Source organism: Schistocerca cancellata, chromosome 10 (genome assembly GCF_023864275.1).
Source record: "Schistocerca cancellata isolate TAMUIC-IGC-003103 chromosome 10, iqSchCanc2.1, whole genome shotgun sequence".
In the NCBI taxonomy this organism is placed as follows: domain Eukaryota; kingdom Metazoa; phylum Arthropoda; class Insecta; order Orthoptera; family Acrididae; genus Schistocerca; species Schistocerca cancellata.
Genome location: NC_064635.1, coordinates 21,436,864 through 21,458,416, shown reverse-complemented (window position 1 = coordinate 21,458,416; position 21,553 = coordinate 21,436,864). Strand labels below are relative to the sequence as shown.

The following is a 21,553-nucleotide window of genomic DNA, read 5'->3' as shown; positions in this document are numbered from 1 at the left end:
TTATTGAAATGCCTCGTGTAAGGAGGAGAAATGCGTAACATCACGTTTCCGACTTTGATAAAGGTCGGATTGTAGCCAATCGCGATTGCGGTTTATCGTATCGCGACATTGCTGTTCGCGTTGGTCGAGATCCAATGACTGTTAGCAGAATATGGAATCGGTGGGTTCAGGAGGGTAATACGGAACGCCGTGCTGGATCCCAAAGGCCTCGGATCAATAGCAGTCGAGATGACAGGCATCTTATTCGCATGGCTGTAACGGATCGTGCAGCCACGTCTCGATCCCTGAGTCAACTGATGGAGACGTTTGCAAGACAACAACTATCTGCATGAAAAGTTCGACGACGTTTGCAGCAGCATGGACTATTAGTTCGGAGACCATGTCTGCGGTTAGCCTTGACGCTGCGTCACAGACAGGAGCGCCTGCGATGGTGTACTCAACGACGAACCTGGGTGCACGAATGGCAAAAAGTCATTTTTTCGGATGAATCCATGTTCTGTTTACAGCATCATGATGGTCGCATCCGTGTTTGGCGACATCGCGGTGGACGCACGTTGGAAGCGTGTATTCGTCATCGCCAGGCTGGCGTATCACCCAGCGTGATGGTATGGGGTGCCATTGGTTACACGTCTTCGTCACCTCTTGCTCGCATTGACGGCACTTTGAACAGTGGACGTTACATTTCAGATGTGTTCCACACGTGGCTCTACCTTTCATTCGATCCCTACGAAACCCTACATTTCAGTAGGATAATGCACGACCGCATATTGCAGGACCAGTAAGGACCTTTCTCGATACGGAAAGTGTTCGACTGATGCCCTGGCCAGCACATTCTCCAGATCTCTCACCAATTGAAAACGTCTGGTCAATGGTGGCCGAACAACTGGTTCGTCACAATACGCCAGTCACTACTCTTGGTGAACTGTGGTGTCGTGTTGAAGCTGCATGGGCAGCTGTACCTGTACACGCCATCCAAGCTCTGTTTGCCTCAATGCCCAGGCGTATCAAGGCCGTTATTACGGCCAGAGGTGGTTGTTCTGGGTACTGATTTCTCAGGATCTATGCACCCAAATTGCGTGAAAATGTAATCACATGTCAGTTCTAGTATATTTGTCCAATGACTACCCGTTTATCATCTGCATTTCTTCTTGGACTAGCAATTTTAATGGCCAGTAGTGTACTTTTAAAAGACTTTATATGAAATTGCTGCTTTACTATTTCATTCTATTCGTGGTATGTTCTTTTGCTTCATGTTCCAGTTTCGTACCTGCCTTTCTGGGACCACGTCCTCGCATTCTGGCGGCTCCGGAATGAACCAAACATCTTGTTCTACAGTTACGAGGATATGAAAACCGTACGTACATATGTACATATTATGCACCAGAGAAAATAACATATGAAGAGAGACACAACATAGACGGACGAAATCTTTTTTTTTCCTTTCAGAAGAAATCTTTCTTCGTCCTTCTCACTACATATAAAGACAATTAGGTTGTCAACTAACGTTGCCCACAACAAAGAATTTTGAAACACACCATTTATCTAAACAAATCTGCTACGATGGCGTGAGTGCGCCTCTTTCTGCGTGAGCTTAGTTTAGCACACACCAGGAGAAGACAACTTAATTTCCGTCTGCTCTCTTCATTCACGTAAGACAACTGATAAAGAGATGGCACCGGAGACAAGATTGCTCAAATGAGCGACTAATCCGTGGTGAAGGATAACTGGCGAGGAAAATAAAGATGAAGACGGCAGATAAAACATGAAAACTACATGGAAAGTTATATACGCTGCAGGGAGGTGCCATGTATTGCAAGGTCCACCTTTGCAAAATACAAGTACACTCCTGGAAATTGAAATAAGAACACCGTGAATTCATTGTCCCAGGAAGGGGAAACTTTATTGACACATTCCTGGGGTCAGATACATCACATGATCACACTGACAGAACCACAGGCACATAGACACAGGCAACAGAGCATGCACAATGTCGGCACTAGTACAGTGTATATCCACCTTTCGCAGCAATGCAGGCTGCTATTCTCCCATGGAGACGATCGTAGAGATGCTGGATGTAGTCCTGTGGAACGGCTTGCCATGCCATTTCCACCTGGCGCCTCAGTTGGACCAGCGTTCGTGCTGGACGTGCAGACCGCGTGAGACGACGCTTCATCCAGTCCCAAACATGCTCAATGGGGGACAGATCCGGAGATCTTGCTGGCCAGGGTAGTTGACTTACACCTTCTAGAGCACGTTGGGTGGCACGGGATACATGCGGACGTGCATTGTCCTGTTGGAACAGCAAGTTCCCTTGCCGGTCTAGGAATGGTAGAACGATGGGTTCGATGACGGTTTGGATGTACCGTGCACTATTCAGTGTCCCCTCGACGATCACCAGTGGTGTACGGCCAGTGTAGGAGATCGCTCCCCACACCATGATGCCGGGTGTTGGCCCTGTGTGCCTCGGTCGTATGCAGTCCTGATTGTGGCGCTCACCTGCACGGCGCCAAACACGCATACGACCATCATTGGCACCAAGGCAGAAGCGACTCTCATCGCTGAAGACGACTCGTCTCCATTCGTCCCTCCATTCACGCCTGTCGCGACACCACTGGAGGCGGGCTGCACGATGTTGGGGCGTGAGCGGAAGACGGCCTAACGGTGTGCGGGACCGTAGCCCAGCTTCATGGAGACGGTTGCGAATGGTCCTCGCCGATACCCCAGGAGCAACAGTGTCCCTAATTTGCTGGGAAGTGGCGGTGCGGTCCCCTACGGCACTGCGTAGGATCCTACGGTCTTGGCGTGCATCCGTGCGTCGCTGCGGTCCGGTCCCAGGTCGACGGGCACGTGCACCTTCTGCCGACCACTGGCGACAACATCGATGTACTGTGGAGACCTCACGCCCCACGTGTTGAGCAATTCGGCGGTACGTCCACCCGGCCTCCCGCATGCCTTCTATACGCCCTCGCTCAAAGTCCGTCAACTGCACATACGGTTCACGTCCACGCTGTCGCGGCATGCTACCAGTGTTAAAGACTGCGATGGAGCTCCGTATGCCACAGCAAACTGGCTGACACTGACGGCGGCGGTGCACAAATGCTGCGCAGCTAGCACCATTCGACGGCCAACACCGCGGTTCCTGGTGTGTCCGCTGTGCCGTGCGTGTGATCATTGCTTGTACAGCCCTCTCGCAGTGTTCCGAGCAAGTATGGTGGGTCTGACACACCGGTGTCAATGTGTTCTTTTTTCCATTTCCAGGAGTGTATTTATGCTTTTGCTTTTATTCCCGAAACATATCTGAACACAGCTACGTCATCTTCTGGGCGTGCTGTTTATCGATTGATACGTAATTCTATACGGGATGCTGCATTAGTGAAAGCATTGAAATACACTGAAGCGCCAAAGAAATTGGCACACGCATGCGTATTCAGATACATGTGCATGTATACAGGCAGAGTACGGCGCTGAAGTCTACAACGTTGTGTGAGACAACAAGTGTCTGGAGCAGTTGATAGATCGGGTACTGCTGCTACAATGTACGGTTATCAAGATTTAAGCGAGTTTGAAACGTGGTGTTATAGTCGGCGCATGAGCGATGGGAGACAGCATCTCCGAGGCAGCGATGAAGTGGCGACTTTGCCGTACGACCATTTCGCCAGTGTACCGCGAATATCAGGAATCTTGCAAAACATCAAATCTCCGACATCGCTGCGAACGGCTGAAGATCCTGTAAGAACGGGACCAACAACGACTGAAGAGAATCGCTCAACGTGACAGAAGTGCAACCCTTCCGCAAATTGTTGCAGATTTCAATGCTGGGCCATCAACAAGTGTCAGCGTGCGAACCATTCAACGAAACATCGTCGATATGGGATTTCGGGACCGAATTCCCACTTGTGTACGCTTGATGACTGCACGACACAAAGCTTTACGCATCGACTGGGCCCATCAACATCGACATTGCACTGTTGATGACTGGAAAAATGTTGCCTGGTCGGACGAGTCTAGTTTCAGATTGTATCGAGCGGATGGACGTGTACGGGTGTGGAGACATCCTCATGAATCCATGAACCCTGCATATCAGTTGGGGACCGTTCAAGATGGTGGAGGCTCTGTAACGGTGTAGTGCGTACGCAGTTGGCGTGATATGGGACCCCTGGTGCGTCTAGATACGACTCTGACAGGTGACACATACGTAAGCACCCTGTCTGATCACTTGCATCCATTCATGTCCATTCTGCATTACGATGGACCTGGGCAATTCCAACAGGACAATGCGACACCCTACACGTCCAGAATTGCTACAGAGTGGCTCCAGGAACACTCTTCTGAGTTTGAACACTTCCACTGGCCACCAAACTCGCCAGGCATAAACATTATTGAGCATTTCTGGGATTCCTTTGCAATGTGCTGTTCAGAAGAGACCTCCACCCCCTCGTACTCTTACGGATTGATGGACAGCCCTGCAAGATTCGTGGTGTCAGTTCCCTCCCGCACTATTTCGTGTTGCGACACTTCAGCTTGCTCGCGGGGGCCCTACACGATATTAGGCAAGTGTACCAGTTTCTTTGGCTTTTCACTATACGTTTCGCGAGTGATTTAATTAATCGTAATGATGTTTTCAACCTCGATAAAATGTGGAATTTGGCAGTGCTAATAGTTAGCCCTCATAGACAACAGCACTGTTCCCTTTGTCGACCATAATTTGACACACATCCTCTACAGAGGGCGCAACGGTAGCGTATGAGGTGTGTTCAAAAAGCGACGGCTATTTTTTGATTTCGCTGGCTTTCCCATATTTTTATATCTTGTTGGTACACGTATTCCTGATGTACGTTTGCATTTTCAGCTGTTTTGAGTATTTAATTTATTGTTGACATCCGTAAGGGTTATAGGTGTTTCCCAACGATCGGTGAAACATTAATTTAAAAAAAAATGGATCTTTGCAGTTAATTTTGCTTTAAAAATGGCATAAAGTGCTGCACTGCATTCGAAATGTTGACTGTGGCTTTTGGCGAATGTAAAGCAAGAGTATACGAGTACTATAAACGTTTCTAAGAGAGTCGAGAAGACGTTGAAGAGAACGGCCGCTCTGGTCGCCCTAGTATATCAGTTACTGACGACAATGTGCAAGAAGTACCGGAAAGAAAATGGTTCTGGAAAATCGCTGAATCAGCATCAGAGACGTTGCTAATGATGCTGGCACATTCTCTGGCTCATACCAAGCAATTTTTTCGGATGTTATGGGCGCGAAACGTGTAAACAAAATTTGTTCCGAAATTGTTGAAGTTCGACCTAAAACGACATCGTGTAGGCACCGCTCAGGAATTGCTCAATGAAGTCGACAACGATCCATAACTTCTAAAGAAGGTTCTGAAACGTGAGGGAACATTGGTATATGGGTATGACGTCGAAATCAAGGCACAACCGCCCCAATCGAAACTGCTTGAAGAGCAAGAACCGAAGAAAAAAAAAATCGGCAACTTCGATCACATTTGAAGGTTCTTCTCACTGTTTTCTTCTATTACTATTGGATAGTGCATCATGAGTGCTTGCCTTATGGCTGTACAGTCAATCAGGAATACTAGCTGGAAGTTACGTGCCATTTGCGTGAAGCAGTCCGAAGAAAACGGCCAAAATTGTGGAAAAACCACTCGTGGAAACTGCATCACGATAATGCTCCCGCTCACACATCAACGCTTGTTCGTGGTTTTTTGCCAAAAAAACAAACATGTCACCTTTCGTTAGCCACCGTATTCACCGGACATGGCCCCCTACGACTTTTATCTATTCCCGAGAGTGAAGAGAACCATGATAGGATGTCGTTTTCGATGACACAGAAACAGAATCACTAAAGAAGCTGAACATTATAACGAAAAGTGAGTTCCAGAAGTTCTTCCAAGATTGGAAAAAGTGTTGACCCAAGTGTATTATATCCGAGGGGGATTACTTTTGAAGGGGACAAAGTTGATGTCGATGAATAAATATAGGTTCTTTAGATAATCGTACATTTCCATTACTTTTGATCCCACCTCGTATATCTCTCGTGCCCATTTCTTCCGCTTTCATCATTCGCGTACGCCAGCCCACTTATCTCGCCCTACCAGAATAGGAGGTGGAAGGGAGAGTTGTCGGTATAAAACTGGACGAGAGGTTGACATTTGAAGAGCACGTCACTGACATTTTCAATAAAATATTCGGCTTGATCTTTAGCCTATCGCCTTTTATTAGGCGAGAAAGTTTTATCACTACAAAAAAGAGAATTTTCGAAACAATCCTCCTACCAGTAATTACGTATGGTCTCGACATAAGGTCGATGGCCTCCGATACTATCATCTAGGTTCAACGACTCTAAACAGCTTTATCAGAAATACCACGCATGCCAGCTGGTACGAACCCAACAAAACTGCTACATAAACCTCAACATTGATAAAATGCTTCAAATCATTCAGGCTACGTCACAAAAGTTTTTCAGTAGAACACAATTATCCCCTTTACTCTCCCCCGAAATATGGAAATCAGTCCCCCTGACATCAGATAATTGTTTCCCAAAATGACGACAACAGACTTTTGTATTCCGTAAATCATCAGTCCAACTATAGACCAAGTAACACTCATGACGCTAGCATAGAGTCATTTTCGTATCCGAATTAATTAGATAATAATGATGGTTCAAAAAATGGTTCAAATGGCTCTGAGCACTATGGGACTTAACATCTATGGTCATCAGTCCCCTAGAACTACTTAAACCTAACTAACCTAAGGACATCACACAACACCCAGTCATCACGAGACAGAGAAAATCCCTGACCCCGCCGGGAATCGAACCCGGGAACCCGTGCGCGGGAAGCGAGAACGCTACCGCACGACCACGAGCTGCGGACAATAATGATGGATATAAATAGATGTGATTGCGATCGTTCGAGACAACAGAGGTCCTAGACCCATCACACAAGCAATTCGGCTTTTTTTTCCGGTCAGTTTTAAAGTTCGCTCTGAAGACCATCTTACAGCTGGAAGTTTTATGTATCACATAAATACTAGTTTTCTCTCGTCCCGTAAAAAACTTTAATATTTGTGAATGACTATTGGACAGGCGTCTTGTGACGTTTTTTTGTATTACATTTTGTAGTCTCCAACAGCAATGATTTAGTTTACATTATTTAGACGAGGAAATGTGCGGTAACTTTGAATTTCATTGCTCGTAACAGAGATTTAAAATCAGAAGAAGCTTCAATACGTTCTTTTTACTAGAATCCAATAATATCAAATACCAAAATAGTTGCAAATGACAAACTGCAATATCGAGAACTTTTTAGACATTGCCAATGGAACAGAGACTTAATTCAATTACTTGAAGAAACAGAGAGACACTTTTTGTATAGCTTTATTTTATGAAACGACGCATGGCTTTCATCCATTTTCAACTTCAGTAATCCATTTAGACCTTCATCGTTTTTCTGGACTGCAATTTGAATCTTGCAGCTGCCCTCTGGATAGCGATGGGGTGTACCAGTTCTATAAATGTTCATAGACCAATCATTTGATTTTCACCAGACCTTCTGTGTTGTACGAAAGCTACATAATTTCAGCAATCCTTCGTAAGACGCAATGCCTCCACCATCGTAACTCTTCAACAGTTGGCAGCATAGGTATGCGGCAGATACTGCCTTGTTCCGTAGCCTCTTCTCTACAGCTCCAGTTGGCGGGAAGCCTTAGCATTGAACGGTTGTGTTGTTACAGTGTGAAGTATGGAACGCTGCACAGACGGTCGGTCAATGCGATTCAAGCAACGTGCGGTCACTGAATTCTTGACAGCAAAAGTTGTCACCCCAAAGGACATTCATCAGAAAATGAAAGCAGTTTATGGTGATTGTGTCGATGTGAGTACCCTGTGTCTTTGGGCGAGTACGTTTAAAGAAGTGGATGCGGGAACATCTGACCTGCGTGACAAAGATTTGGACGTCCTGTGACAGCAACCACCGAGTTTCACAAGCAAAATGTTGACAGACTGATTCAGGACGATCGTCGTATCACTCAGCACAGTCGGCGTTTCACAAGGACGTGTGGCTCACATTATTGCTTTGCTTGGCTATCGGAAGATCTGTGCACGACGGGTACCCCGGATGCTGACTCCTGAAATGAAAGCGCACAGACTTGAAATTTGTCAGGAACTCCTCTCGCGTTACGAGAATGAAGGTGACGCCTTTCTCCGTTCAGTTGTGACAAGAGACGAAACATGGGTACACCATTACGATCCGGAGACGAAACTTTGTCAGTCTAAGGAATATCGCACGAAGACTCGCCTCAGAAAAAGAAATTCAAGACGCAGCCTCCAGCTGGAAAAATCTGTGTTCTGGGACGCAGGTGGTATCCATGTTGATTTCCTAGATCGTGGAACAACGAAAAATTCAGAGTATTACATCACAACGCTGCGAAATATGAAACGACGACTAACAAGGGTCCGAAAGGAAAAGGGGGATGTTTTCCTGCAGCATGACAATGTCAAACCACACACGTCACGTACCACGACAGCAGAACTTCAGAGACTGAATCTTCCGTACAGTCCAGATTTAGCACCGTCTGACATCCATCTGTTCCCGATAATGAAAGACGATCTGCTGGGACGTCATTATGCTTCTGATAAAGACGTAGACAGGACTGTGAGACTGTGGCTGCAGAAACAGAGTGTCGACTTCTTCCGTGACGGCTTCGGAAAAATTGTTCAGCGTTGGCAAAAATGTATCCAATTGGCTGGTGATTACGTGAATACTGGTAATTAAAAATCACATTCTAAGGATGATGTCTGCGTTTGATTTATTAAAATATTCCCAGCCAAACCGAATTAACGAGTGTGGAGGCATTACTTTTCATTCAACCCTCGTAACTTTCAACCACTGAGATCAAGATCAGAAAAGAAGAGTATGTCCTTTGATGAGCAAACCACAGTATAGTTCAAATATTGTTTTTTATACCAGTGGTAACTACCACATTCCTCATATTTTAGGTCTGAATATACTTTGGCCGAAACCGACGAGCACAAGGTAAAAGACCCACGATTTTCACTGTGCTTCAATCATACAACCACAAAACAAGGCAATTGTTTTCTCCTGTTAACAGTGCCACTTGTCTCTAAATGAATGCCCCTTTATTTTACTGCATATAGCAGGGTTTTTTCCTGGGTTTTAGTTATGGCACTAAGGACATTGGAAGACGGAGTGTTACCGGAATGCTTTAGAGTATATTATCAGCAGACAGATGATTAGTCCCGGATAAAACATTACCCGACTTCTTGCCACTTCAATGCCGGCTATAAGCTCTAGCTTTCGGCGATTACCTAGGGACATAAACTCGACCAGAATCTGGAAATAGTGTGAAGCAAGACTTATCTGACCAAATGACTTTACCGAGCGAGGTGGCGCAGTGGTTAGCACACTGGACTCGCATTCGGGAGGACGACGGTTCAATCCCGCGTCCGGCCATCCTGATTTAGGTTTTCCGTGATTTCCCTAAATCGCTCCAGGCAAATGCCAGGATGGTTTCTTTGAAAGGGCACGGCCGACTTTCTTCCCCGTCCTTCCCTAATCCGATGAGACCGATGACCTCGCTGTTTCGTCTCTTCCCCCAAACAACCAAATGACTTTCTTCCGTTACTCTATAGTACAGGTTTTATAGCTACTGCACCACGTTTTCCTCTTATGGGCAATCCAGCATGTTCTTAAGTTCCCAGTTCATGGAGCTCCGTTCGTGTTCTGGTGCTGACAGTTTCGCGAGCGTGACATTCAATTCTGTAGCGACTCTTGCTGCTGTTGTCGTCTTATTTATCTTCAAAAGCCTCTGCAATGACCGTTTGTCACCATCACTCGACACACAATATCGTACAGTTTCCCTATATGCCTCTTGAAAATACCAATCACTTCCACTGCCTTGGTTGCGGGAGCAGCCATCACACGGGCCCCAATAATTCGCCTGCATTCGAATTTACTTAGCTCTGACACAACACACTCACAACTATACAGGACAGTGTTCTGACCGCGAGCAACAGTTTCTAACAACCCTACCACAACAAAGGTCAAAAATTAATTATGATTGCAGTGTTGCTCACGCTACTATACAGGGTGATTCAAAAAGAATACCACAACTTTAGGAATTTAAAACTCTGCAACGACAAAAGGCAGAGCTAAGCACTATCTGTCGGCGAATTAAGGGAGCTATAAAGTTTCATTTAGTTGTACATTTGTTCGCTTGAGGCGCTGTTGACTAGGCGTCAGCAAGCATTTGTTCGCAGCCCAGGAAAATCGACTCGCAGAGCTAGCAGAGAGCTGCAAATTCCACAATCAACTGTATGGAGAGTCCTACGAAAAAGCTTATTTATGAAACCTTATCGTCTGAAATTGGTTCAAGCACTGTCTGCAGCTGATAAGATTAAAAGAATCGATTTCTGTGATTTTATCCTTGCTCAAATGGAAACAGATGAATCTTTCGTTTCAAAGATTGTGTTTAGTGATGAAGCAACTTTCCACACTAACGGAAAAGTCAACCGTCACAATGTCTGTATATGGGGCACTGAGAATCCGCGGGAAACAACTCAGTATGAACGTAACTCGCCTAAGGTGAACGTTTTCTGTGCCATTTCAGCCAATAAAGTTTTTGGTCCCTTTTTCTTCGAAGGTGCTACTGTAACAGGACTACAGTATCTGGAGATGTTAGAGAATTGGCTGTTCCCTCAGCTCGAACAAGAAGCACAACAATTCATATTTCAGCGGGATGGAGCGCCACCACAATGGCACTTATCTGTCCGTAACTACCTGAACGTCAACTACCCGAGGCGATGGATCGGCCGCCAGGCAGCCCGTGACAGAGCACTTCATCACTGGCCTCCAAGAAGCCCTGATCTTACCCCCTGCAATTTTTTCTTATGGGGGTATGTTAAGGATATGGTGTTTCGGCCACCTCTCCCAGCCACCATTGATGATTTGAAACGAGAAATAACAGCAGCTATCCAAACTGTTACGCCTGATATGCTACAGAGAGTGTGGAACGAGTTGGAGTATCGCGTTGATATTGCTCGAGTGTCTGGAGGGGGCCATATTGAACATCTCTGAACTTGTTTTTGAGTGAAAAAAAGCCTTTTTAAATACTCTTTGTAATGATGTATAACATAAGGTTATATTATGTTTCTTTCATTAAATACACATTTTTAAAGTTGTGGTATTCTTTTTGAATCACCCTGTATATTGCATTTTCGGGCAACAAAAACGTTATATTATGTGGCTGGTGTCATTAGAGCACAGTTAATAAAGTCATTTCATGAAATAATGGATAAAATAGGCACTCATCTTTTCGTGTTTCCCACGCTGGTCTCGTTGTGAACTCATGGCTCAATCGTCGAAAATCTAGCTCGGATGCAAAGAGGCCTAGGTGTTATTCTGCGATATTCAAAAGTTTTATATATGTGTTTCATAAAACATTCTTGAAGATTTAACTTTTGCAAGTTAGCACAATGGTGATGTAAAAAAGTAATCAGCACTCCGAATATAAGTTACACTTCTTTTTTATTACTTTTGTTGCAATATCACATAACTCACAAAATATCACTTCACAATATAAAACATACTCGAAAATATCTTCCTCACTGTTAAAGTTCACATTTTATAAACTGACTACAATTTGCGTCTTTTTAACATGACGACCAAGACTTGACTCTCTGATAACCGCTTACGCGCCCAAAAATCAGAGTTACAAGTACGTCAAAGATCATAGTGACAAAAGAAACAATACACATAAGAATAATATCATTGCAATATATACATATCGATGTATCAAAGTAGCTCTACATTAATGAAATCAAATCTGAATGTTGTGACAGAAATATGTTAACTATTTTACAGAAACACAGCAGAATATTGCTGGTACCGAGAGGTTGAGGTGAGGTTCCGTAATGGTTACGTAATTCAAGTACCATTACAAGTTGCACTGTGTTGAGGATATCTCACAGGTGCTGCTCGTGGTCCCTGCAGCGTTGGCTAACAGCTCCGTTTATTTTGAACCATTGATTTCTCGAGGAGTTCCCATATTTTTGTACAATCCCTGTACAATAGTCACCACCCAGTCCAATGAAATTCTTCATGCAACACAGTTTTATTTTATAAAACATAACATATAATTCGTTTATGTTTACATATAGGCATATTTACATAGGCAACGAAAAGTTGTTTCAATTAGAACTTTGTTGTACTAGGAAATTTTTCTCAGACTTGTTTCACACGCTGATGAGCCAAAACATTATGACCGCCTGAAACTTCCTGGCAGATTAAAACTGTGTGCCGGACCGAGACTCGAACTCGGGACCTTTGCCTTTCGCGGGCAAGTGCTCTACCTACTGAGCTACCAAAGCACGACTCACGCCCCGTCCTCACAGCTTTACTTCTGCCAGTACCTCGTCTCCTACCTTCCAAACTTTACAGAAGCTCTTCTGTGAAACTTGCAGAACTAGCACTCCTGAAAGAAAGGATATTGCGGAGACATGGCTTAGCCACAGCCTGGGGGATGTTTCCAGAATGAGATTTTCACTCTGCAGCGGAGCGTGCGCTGATATGAAACTTCCTGGCAGATTAAAACTGTGTGCCGGACCGAGACTCGAACTCGGGACCTTTGTCTTTCGCGGGCAAGTGCTCTACCAACTGAGCTACCCAAGCACGACTCACGCCCCGTCGTCACAGCTTTACTTCTGCCAGTATCTCGTCTCCTACCTTCCAAACTTCATTCTGGAAACATCCCCCAGGCTGTGGCTAGGCCATGTCTCCGCAATATCCTTTCTTTCAGGAGTGCTAGTTCTGCAAGGTTCGCAGGAGAGCTTCTGTAAAGTTTGGAAGGTAGGAGACGAGATACTGGCAGAAGTAAAGCTGTGAGGACGGTGCGTGTGTCGTGCTTGGGTAGCTCAGATGGTAGAGCACTTGCCCGCGAACGACAAAGGTCCCGAGGTCGAGTCTCGGTCCGGCACAAAGTTTTAAACTGCCAGGAAGTTTCATATCAGCGCACACTCCGCTGCAGAGTTAAAATCTCATTATGACTGCCTTCTTGATAGCTTGTTAGTCCATCTTTGGAACGAAGTACACCACTGAGTCTGCGTGTTAGGGTCCAACAGTTTGTTGGTACTTTTGTGGAGGTATGTGGTATTAGATGTCTACGCACAGGTCACATAATTCGCGTAAATAGCGGGCCGGTAATTTGCGTATGCGGTGACGGTGCCCGATAGTGACCCATATGGGTTCCACACCATTTACATCAGGCGAATTTAGTCGCGGAGACATAAACGTGAGTTCACGATAATGCTCCTCAAACTACTGAAACACTCACAAGATGAATCGCCGTCGGGGAAGACATCAAGCATGAAAGGATGCAGCTGGTTCGCAGCCATCAGCGTGTCTTCGATTACTACCACAGGTCCCATGCAAGCACAGAAGAATGTCTCAAGTATCCCACCAGTCTGTGTCCTTGGCGCGCAACACATTTCTGAGGCGCCATTCACCTCTTGACGGCGTTTTTGGAGACGACCATCCACCAAATCCAGAAAAAATGCCATTCACCCCGAAGATCCGATATATTTCCATTGATCAACGCTTACGGTCTATCCGATAACATATGCGGTTGGACAGAAAGTTTTCTAACAGACAGGAAGCAGTATGTCCTCCTGAACGGGGTGACTTCAACAGAAACAACCGCAACTTCAGGTGTGCCCCAGGGCAGCGTAATAGATCCTCTGCCTTTTACGATTTACGTAAATGATCTGATTGATGGTACTGACAGCGGCCTTAGACTGTTTGCCAATGATGCTGTAGTCTACACGAAAGTAGTGTCACATGTAAGTGAAACGTCCCCTTTGAACATTTATACAGGACTGTGGTTAAACTGACACACAATATTTTTTAGCGCAACGCAATCTGACTTTCAGAAATCCCTACAAAGGAATGGCCCTGACTAACATTAACCTGTACCTTTCACAAATCACTTACCTCACCAAAAATCTTCGTTACTCGAACTCCTGCAATGCAGCGAGCGCCACTACTGCCAGCTTAATAATCATAATATATATGCCATCCAGTCTTACAAATTTCAAATCTCCGCCATTTCTCTCCCCACATCCACCACTGCTGGCGGCTCACCTCCAACTGCGCAACGCTACGCGCTGTTCGCGTCCAGCTGCCCAACACTACAATGGCAGACAACAATGCAAACTATCCACAGACTGCACACAGCACAGCCAGTGATTTTCATACAGAGCGCTACGTAACGTTGCCAATAAGAAAATATAAACAGCCTACTTACATAGCCCCCATGCTCCCCACAAAAAATTTTACAAATTGTTTTGGGCAGTGGCCAATAATGATTTGATAAAATTTTTCATAATTACAATAACAAAGATATCAAATGCACACACTTATTAATACAATGTTGGTTCTCTATTAAAATCTTTCATTTGCTAACTATGCCTATCAGTAGTTAGTGCCTTCAGTAGTTTGAATCTTTTATTTAGCTGGCAGTAGTGGCGCTCGCCGTATTGCAGTAGTTCGAGTAACGAAGATTTTTGGTGAGGTAAGTGATTTGTGAAAGGTACAGGTTAATGTTAGTCAGGGCCATTCCTTTGTAGGGATTTCTGAAAGTCAGATTGCGTTGCGCTAAAAAATATTGTGTGTCAGTTTAACCACAGTCCTGTATAAATGTTCAAAGGGGACGTTTCAAAAGTTGTGAACAAATCAATGAGGATTTGCAGAAAATAAATGCGTGGTGTAATGACTGGCAGTTATATCTCAATATTGGTAAGTGTAACTTACTGCGTATAACAAGGCGAAAATCCCATTAATGTACGAGTACAAAATAAATGCCCAGTCTTTGGAAGCGGTAACGTCCGTCAAGTATCTGGGTGTGACTGTTCGAAATGATCTTAAGTGGAATGATCAGATGACACAAGTAACGGGTAAGGCGAACTCTAGATTGCGTTTTATTGGTAGAATCCTGAAGCGATGCAGTCCTTCAACAAAGAAATAGCTTACAATACGTTAGTTCGTCCACTATTGGAGTATTGTTCGTCTGTATGGGACCCTTGCCAGTTGGATCTGATTCAAGAGATTGAGAAGGGTCGAAGAAGAGCGGCAAGATTCGTGACTGGTACATTTAGCTATCGCGAGAGCGTTACAAATCTCATAGAGAGTTTGAAGTGGGGCACACTTGCAGATAGACGGCGCGCTAAACAGAAGGGGCTGCTCACTAAATTCGGAGATCCGATCTTCACCGAGGATATAGAGCATATACACTCCTGAAAATGGAAAAAAGAACACATTGACACCGGTGTGTCAGACCCACCATACTTGCTCCGGACACTGCGAGAGGGCTGTACAAGCAATGATCACACGCACGGCACAGCGGACACACCAGGAACCGCGGTGTTGGCCGTCGAATGGCGCTAGCTGCGCAGCATTTGTGCACCGCCGCCGTCAGTGTCAGCCAGTTTGCCGTGGCGTACGGAGCTCCATCGCAGTCTTTAACAATGGTAGCATGCCGCGACAGCGTGGACGTGAACCGTATGTGCAGTTGACGGACTTTGAGCGAGGGCGTATAGTGGGCATGCGGGAGGCCGGGTGGACGTACCGCCGAATTGCTCAACACGTGGGGCGTGAGGTCTCCACAGTACATCGATGTTGTCGCCAGTGGTCGGCGGAAGGTGCACGTGCCCGTCGACATGGGACCGGACCGCAGCGACGCACGGATGCACGCCAAGACCGTAGGATCCTACGCAGTGCCGTAGGGGACCGCACCGCCACTTCCCAGCAAATTAGGGACACTGTTGCTCCTGGGGTATCGGCGAGGACCATTCGCAACCGTCTCCATGAAGCTGGGCTACGGTCCCGCACACCGTTAGGCCGTCTTCCGCTCACGCCCCAACATCGTGCAGCCCGCCTCCAGTGGTGTCGCGACAGGCGTGAATGGAGGGACGAATGGAGACGTGTCGTCTTCAGCGATGAGAGTCGCTTCTGCCTTGGTGCCAATGATGGTCGTATGCGTGTTTGGCGCCGTGCAGGTGAGCGCCACAATCAGGACTGCATACGACCGAGGCACACAGGGCCAACACCCGGCATCACGGTGTGGGGAGCGATCTCCTACACTGGCCGTACACCACTGGTGATCGTCGAGGGGACACTGAATAGTGCACGGTACATCCAAACCGTCATCGAACCCATCGTTCTACCATTCCTAGACCAGCAAGGGAACTTGCTGTTCCAACAGGACAATGCACGTCCGCATGTATCCCGTGCCACCCAACGTGCTCTAGAAGGTGTAAGTCAACTACCCTGGCCAGCAAGATCTCCGGATCTGTCCCCCATTGAGCATGTTTGGGACTGGATGAAGCGTCGTCTCACGCGGTCTGCACGTCCAGCACGAACGCTGGTCCAACTGAGGCGCCAGGTGGAAATGGCATGGCAAGCCGTTCCACAGGACTACATCCAGCATCTCTACGATCGTCTCCATGGGAGAATAGCAGCCTGCATTGCTGCGAAAGGTGGATATACACTGTACTAGTGGCGACATTGTGCATGCTCTGTTGCCTGTGTCTATGTGCCTGTGGTTCTGTCAGTGTGATCATGTGATGTATCTGACCCCAGGAATGTGTCAATAAAGTTTCCCCTTCCTAGGACAATGAATTCACGGTGTTCTTATTTCAATTTCCAGGAGTGTATTATTACGACAAACTTTCAAATCGCGCAATGATCGCCATTCAAAGATAAGGGAAATAAGAGCTCGTACTGAGGCGTTCAGACAGTCCTTTTTCCAACGGGCGATCTGCGAGTGGAGCAGAGGGGGGGAAATATGACTTTGGCGCGAATTGTGCCCTCCGCCACACACCGCTATGTGGCTAGCGGTGTATGTATGTAGATGTAGAATGCCGATGGTCCCGTGCCTACTGCACTCGTAACCGACGATGTCGTTGTGACGACATATGAACACGTAGGGGTAGTCTGCTGCGAACATTCATGTTCAACAAATGTACGATGAAAGGTGTGCTCCGAAACTCTAGTGCGTGCCCCAACATTGCGCTCTTTCGGCAGAAACACGACAGATCACCATCTGTCCAACTTTACAGAGCAGACAACCTTCGAAGCCCACGTTCTGTTAACAACTGAGGTCATCAGTTCCGTAGACTCAGAACGACTTAAACCTATCTAACGTAAGGACATCACACACATCCATGCCCGAGGAAGGATTCGAGCTTGCGACCGTAGCGGCAACGCGGTTCCGGACTGAAGCGCCTAGAACCTCTCGGCCACAACGGCCGGCACTTGTTGATGGCCCAGCGTTGAAATCTACAGCAGTTTGCGGAAGGCTTGCACTTCGGTAACGTTGAACGATTCTCTTCAGTCGTCGTTGGTCCCGTTCTTGCAGGGTCGTTTTCCGGCCGCAGCGATGCCGCAGATTTGTTTTACCGGATTTCTGATATTCACGGTACACCCGTGAAATGGTCGTACGGGAAAATCGCCACGTCATCGCTGCCTCGGAGATGATATGACCCATCGCTCGTGTGCCGACTATAACACCATGCTTAAATCTTGACGATTTGCCATTGTACTAGCAGTAACCGATGTAACAACTGCGCCAGACACTTGTCTTATATATGCCTTACCGACCGCAGCGCCTTATTCTGCCTGTTTACATACACCACTGGCCATTAAAATTGCTACACCCAGAAGAAAAAATATTATACTAGACTGACATGTGATTACATTTTCACGCAATTTGGGTGCATAGATCCTGAGAAATCAGTACCCACAACAACCAATTCTGGCCGTAATAACGGCCTTGATACGCCTGGGCATTGAGTCAAACAGAGCTTGGATGGCGTGTACAGGTACAGCTGCCCATGCAGCTTCAACACGATACCACAGTTCATCAAGAGTAGTGACTGGCTTATTATGACGAACCAGTTGTTCGGCCACCATTGACCAGACGTTTTCAATTGGTGAGAGATCTGGAGAATGTGCTGGCCAGGGCATCAGTCGAACACTTTCCGTACCGAGAAAGGTCCTTACTGGTCCTGCAACATGCGGTCGTGCATTATCCTACTGAAATGTAGGGTTTCGTAGGGATCGAATGAAAGGTAGAGCCACGTGTCGTAACACACCTGAAATGTAACGTCCACTGTTCAAAGTGCCATCAATGTCAACAAGAGGTGACCGAGACGTGTAACCAATGGCACCCCATACCATCAAACCGGGTGATACGCCAGCATGGCGATGACGAATACACGCTTCCAACGAGCGTTCACAGCGATGTCGCCAAACACGGATGCGACCATCGTGATGCTGTAAACAGAACCTGGATTCATCCGAAAAAACGAAGTTTTGCCATTCGTGCACCCAGGTTCGTCGCTGAGTACACCATCGGAGGCGGTCCTGTCTGTGATGCAGCGTCAAGGGTGGCCGCAGCCATGGTCTCCGAGCTGATAGTCCATGCTGCAAACGTCGTCGATCTGTTCGTGCAGATGGTTGTTGTCTTGCAAACGGCCCCACCTGTTGACTCAGGGATCGAGACGTGGCTGCACGATCCGTTACAGCCATGCGGATAAGATGCCTGTCATCTCGACTGCTAGTGATACGAGGCCGCTGGGAACCAGCACGGCGTTCCGTATTACCCTCCTGAACCCACCGATTCCATATGCTGCTAACAGTCATTGGATCTCGACCAACGCGAGCAGCAATGTCGCGATACGATAAACCGTAATCGCGATAGGCTACAATCCGACCTTTATCAAAGCCGGAAACGTGATGGTAAGCATTTCTCCTCCTTACACGAGGCATCACAACAACGTTTGACCAGGCAATGATGGTCAACTGTTGTTCGCGTATGAGGAATAGGTTGGAAACTTTCCTCATGTCAGCACGTTGTAGGTGTCGCCACCGGTGCCAATCTTTTGTGAATGCTCTGAAAAGCTAATTATTGTATTTTACAGCATCTTCTTCCTGTCGGTTAAATTTCGCGTCTGTAGCACGTCATCTTCGTGGTGCAGCATTGTTAATGGGCATCAGTGTATATCTGTATTGGAATACGCATGCCTATACCAGTTTCTTTATCGCTTCAGTGTAAATACGCACTGTGGCGAGGTTCCCACGAAGCTATACGGGCGTGCGTCTGACCTTACAGGACCTGGCTGCCGTGGTGCGCAACGTGGCGGACTTCCTGGAGAGGCCCGTGTCGGCCGAGAAACTGCCGCAGCTGCTGGACCACCTCAGCTTCGAGAAGATGCGCGACAACCGCGCCGTCAACTTCGAGGGCCTGGTGGACGACCAGCGCGTGGGGGTCGGACTGCGGCCCACCTCGGCCGACCAGACCTTCATGCGCAGCGGCAAGGTGGGCGACGGCCGCTCCAGGCTCTCCCCGGAGATCCAGCAGCGGGTCGACGCCTGGACGCGTGCCTGCCTCGAGGGCTCCGGGTACGATGGGCCGCGCTGACACCGGCGACGTTCCGATCCTCACAACGCCTCCAGCCTTTCACCCTCTCCTATGTACATTAACAAACACAAATAAAAGTATTTTCTGTAAACGATGGTGCACAGATTGAATGTACAGGGTGATTCAAAAAGAATACCACAACTTTAGGAATTTAAAACTCTGCAACGACAAAAGGCAGAGCTAAGCACTATCTGTCGGCGAATTAAGCGAGCTATAAAGTTTCATTTAGTTGTACATTTGTTCGCTTGAGGCGCTGTTGACTAGGCGTCAGCGTCAGTTGATGCTAAGATGGCGACCGCTCAACAGAAAGCTTTTTGTGTTATTGAGTACGGCAGAAGTGAATCGACGAGAATCCGCGGGAAACAACTCAGTATGAACGTGACTCGCCTAAGGTGAACGTTTTCTGTGCCATTTCAGCCAATAAAGTTTTTGGTCCCTTTTTCTTCGAAGGTGCTACTGTAACTGGACTACAGTATCTGGAGATGTTAGAGAATTGGCTGTTCCCTCAGCTCGAACAAGAAGCACAACAATTCATATTTCAGCAGGATGGAGCGCCACCACATTGGCACTTATCTGTCTGTAACTACCTGAACGTCAACTACCCGAGGCGATGGATCGGCCGCCAGGCAGCCCGTGACAGAGCACTTCATCACTGGCCTCCAAGAAGCCCTGATCTTACCCCCTGCGATTTTTTCTTATGGGGGTATGTTAAGGATATGGTGTTTCCGCCACCTCTCCCAGCCACCATTGATGATTTGAAACGAGAAATAACAGCAGCTATCCAAACTGTTACGCCTGATATGCTACAGAGAGTGTGGAACGAGTTGGAGTATCGGGTTGATATTGCTCGAGTGTCTGGAGGGGGCCATATTGATCATCTCTGAACTTGTTTTTGAGTTAAAAAAAAAACTTTTTTAAATACTCTTTGTAATGATGTATAACAGAAGGTTATATTATGTTTCTTTCATTAAATACACATTTTTAAAGTTGTGGTATTCTTTTTGAATCACCCTGTACTTAAAGAACGGCTTCATGAAACCACCAGAAGATGGCTTAACTTGCTGACTGAATTAGAGCTAACCTCGTGCAACAAAACATTACACCGCACAGTCCTGAACGAGCGACTACAATTAAAATGCCAAAACTACACCTCCCATCGGACAGTAACGAGAGGAGGAGGAAAGATCACTGTCTTCAATTACACCGGTGCCAGGTACAGGAAACCCCGTCGCCGGAGGCCACAAGGCAGAAGAGACGCTGGTTACACAAAATTATTAATTAATGATTAAGCCTTACACGATCTTAACTTGCAATTATGCTCGAACAGGCAGTACACGACCTCCGATGGCAAGGATCCACACATCCGACTGCCGGCCGGTGTGGCCGTGAGGTTCTAGGCGCTTCAGTCTGGAACCGCGGGACCGCTACGCTCGCAGGTTCGAATCCTGCGTCGGGCATGGATGTGTGTGGTGTCCTTAGGTTAGTTAGGTTTAAGTAGTTCTAAGTTCTAGGGGACTGATGACCACAGATGTTAAGTCCCATAGTGCTCAGAGCCATCTGAACACACGCGTCGCCTGCGTACCCAACACGCCACGGTCACGCGACAACACGCTCTGTCACCGGAGTTCACGTCTTCTCTGCAACGTGGACGGGTAGTGACCGCTCCTTCATGTTAGGTGTCTCCTTTTTAAACTCCAGTGTTGAGACGGGGGATTTAAAGAAGCTTGTTAACGTCCCACCAAGGCGAAATGAACAGCAACTACTCGTGGGGCGATTCTGTATACAACCAACCCGCAGGGAGCTCTTCCGTCAACACCCGCTCGTTACACACAGCCGACATACGTCACGTGGCGACTCGGTATAGCCGACCACGCCTGCTTCGCGCTGGAGAGCCACACCGTCCTCCCGTGTCCACCACACTCTCTCTGCGCGCAACCCCCTACTTCCGCGCCACCACACGAGGTTACAACCGGTCAAAGATCTCACTTCCTCCATAGCAGTTTCACGGAAGCAAAAACGCAGATATCGATAGCAGAGGGAAAAGCTAACC

At 47.0% G+C, this 21,553-nt stretch overlaps 1 protein-coding gene across 1 annotated transcript in view; it reads left to right on the top strand.

The window, feature by feature from the left end:
* LOC126106666 (luciferin sulfotransferase-like) overlaps positions 1-19,561 on the top strand; it is a 122,412-nt gene extending 102,851 nt beyond the window's left edge. The window contains exons 6-7 of the mRNA XM_049913030.1: positions 1,260-1,354; positions 19,195-19,561. Coding sequence (XP_049768987.1) covers positions 1,260-1,354; positions 19,195-19,503 — 404 coding nt within the window. The 3' untranslated portion in view covers positions 19,504-19,561. The remainder of the gene's footprint in view (positions 1-1,259; positions 1,355-19,194) is intronic.
* The last annotated feature ends 1,992 nt before the right edge of the window (positions 19,562-21,553 follow it).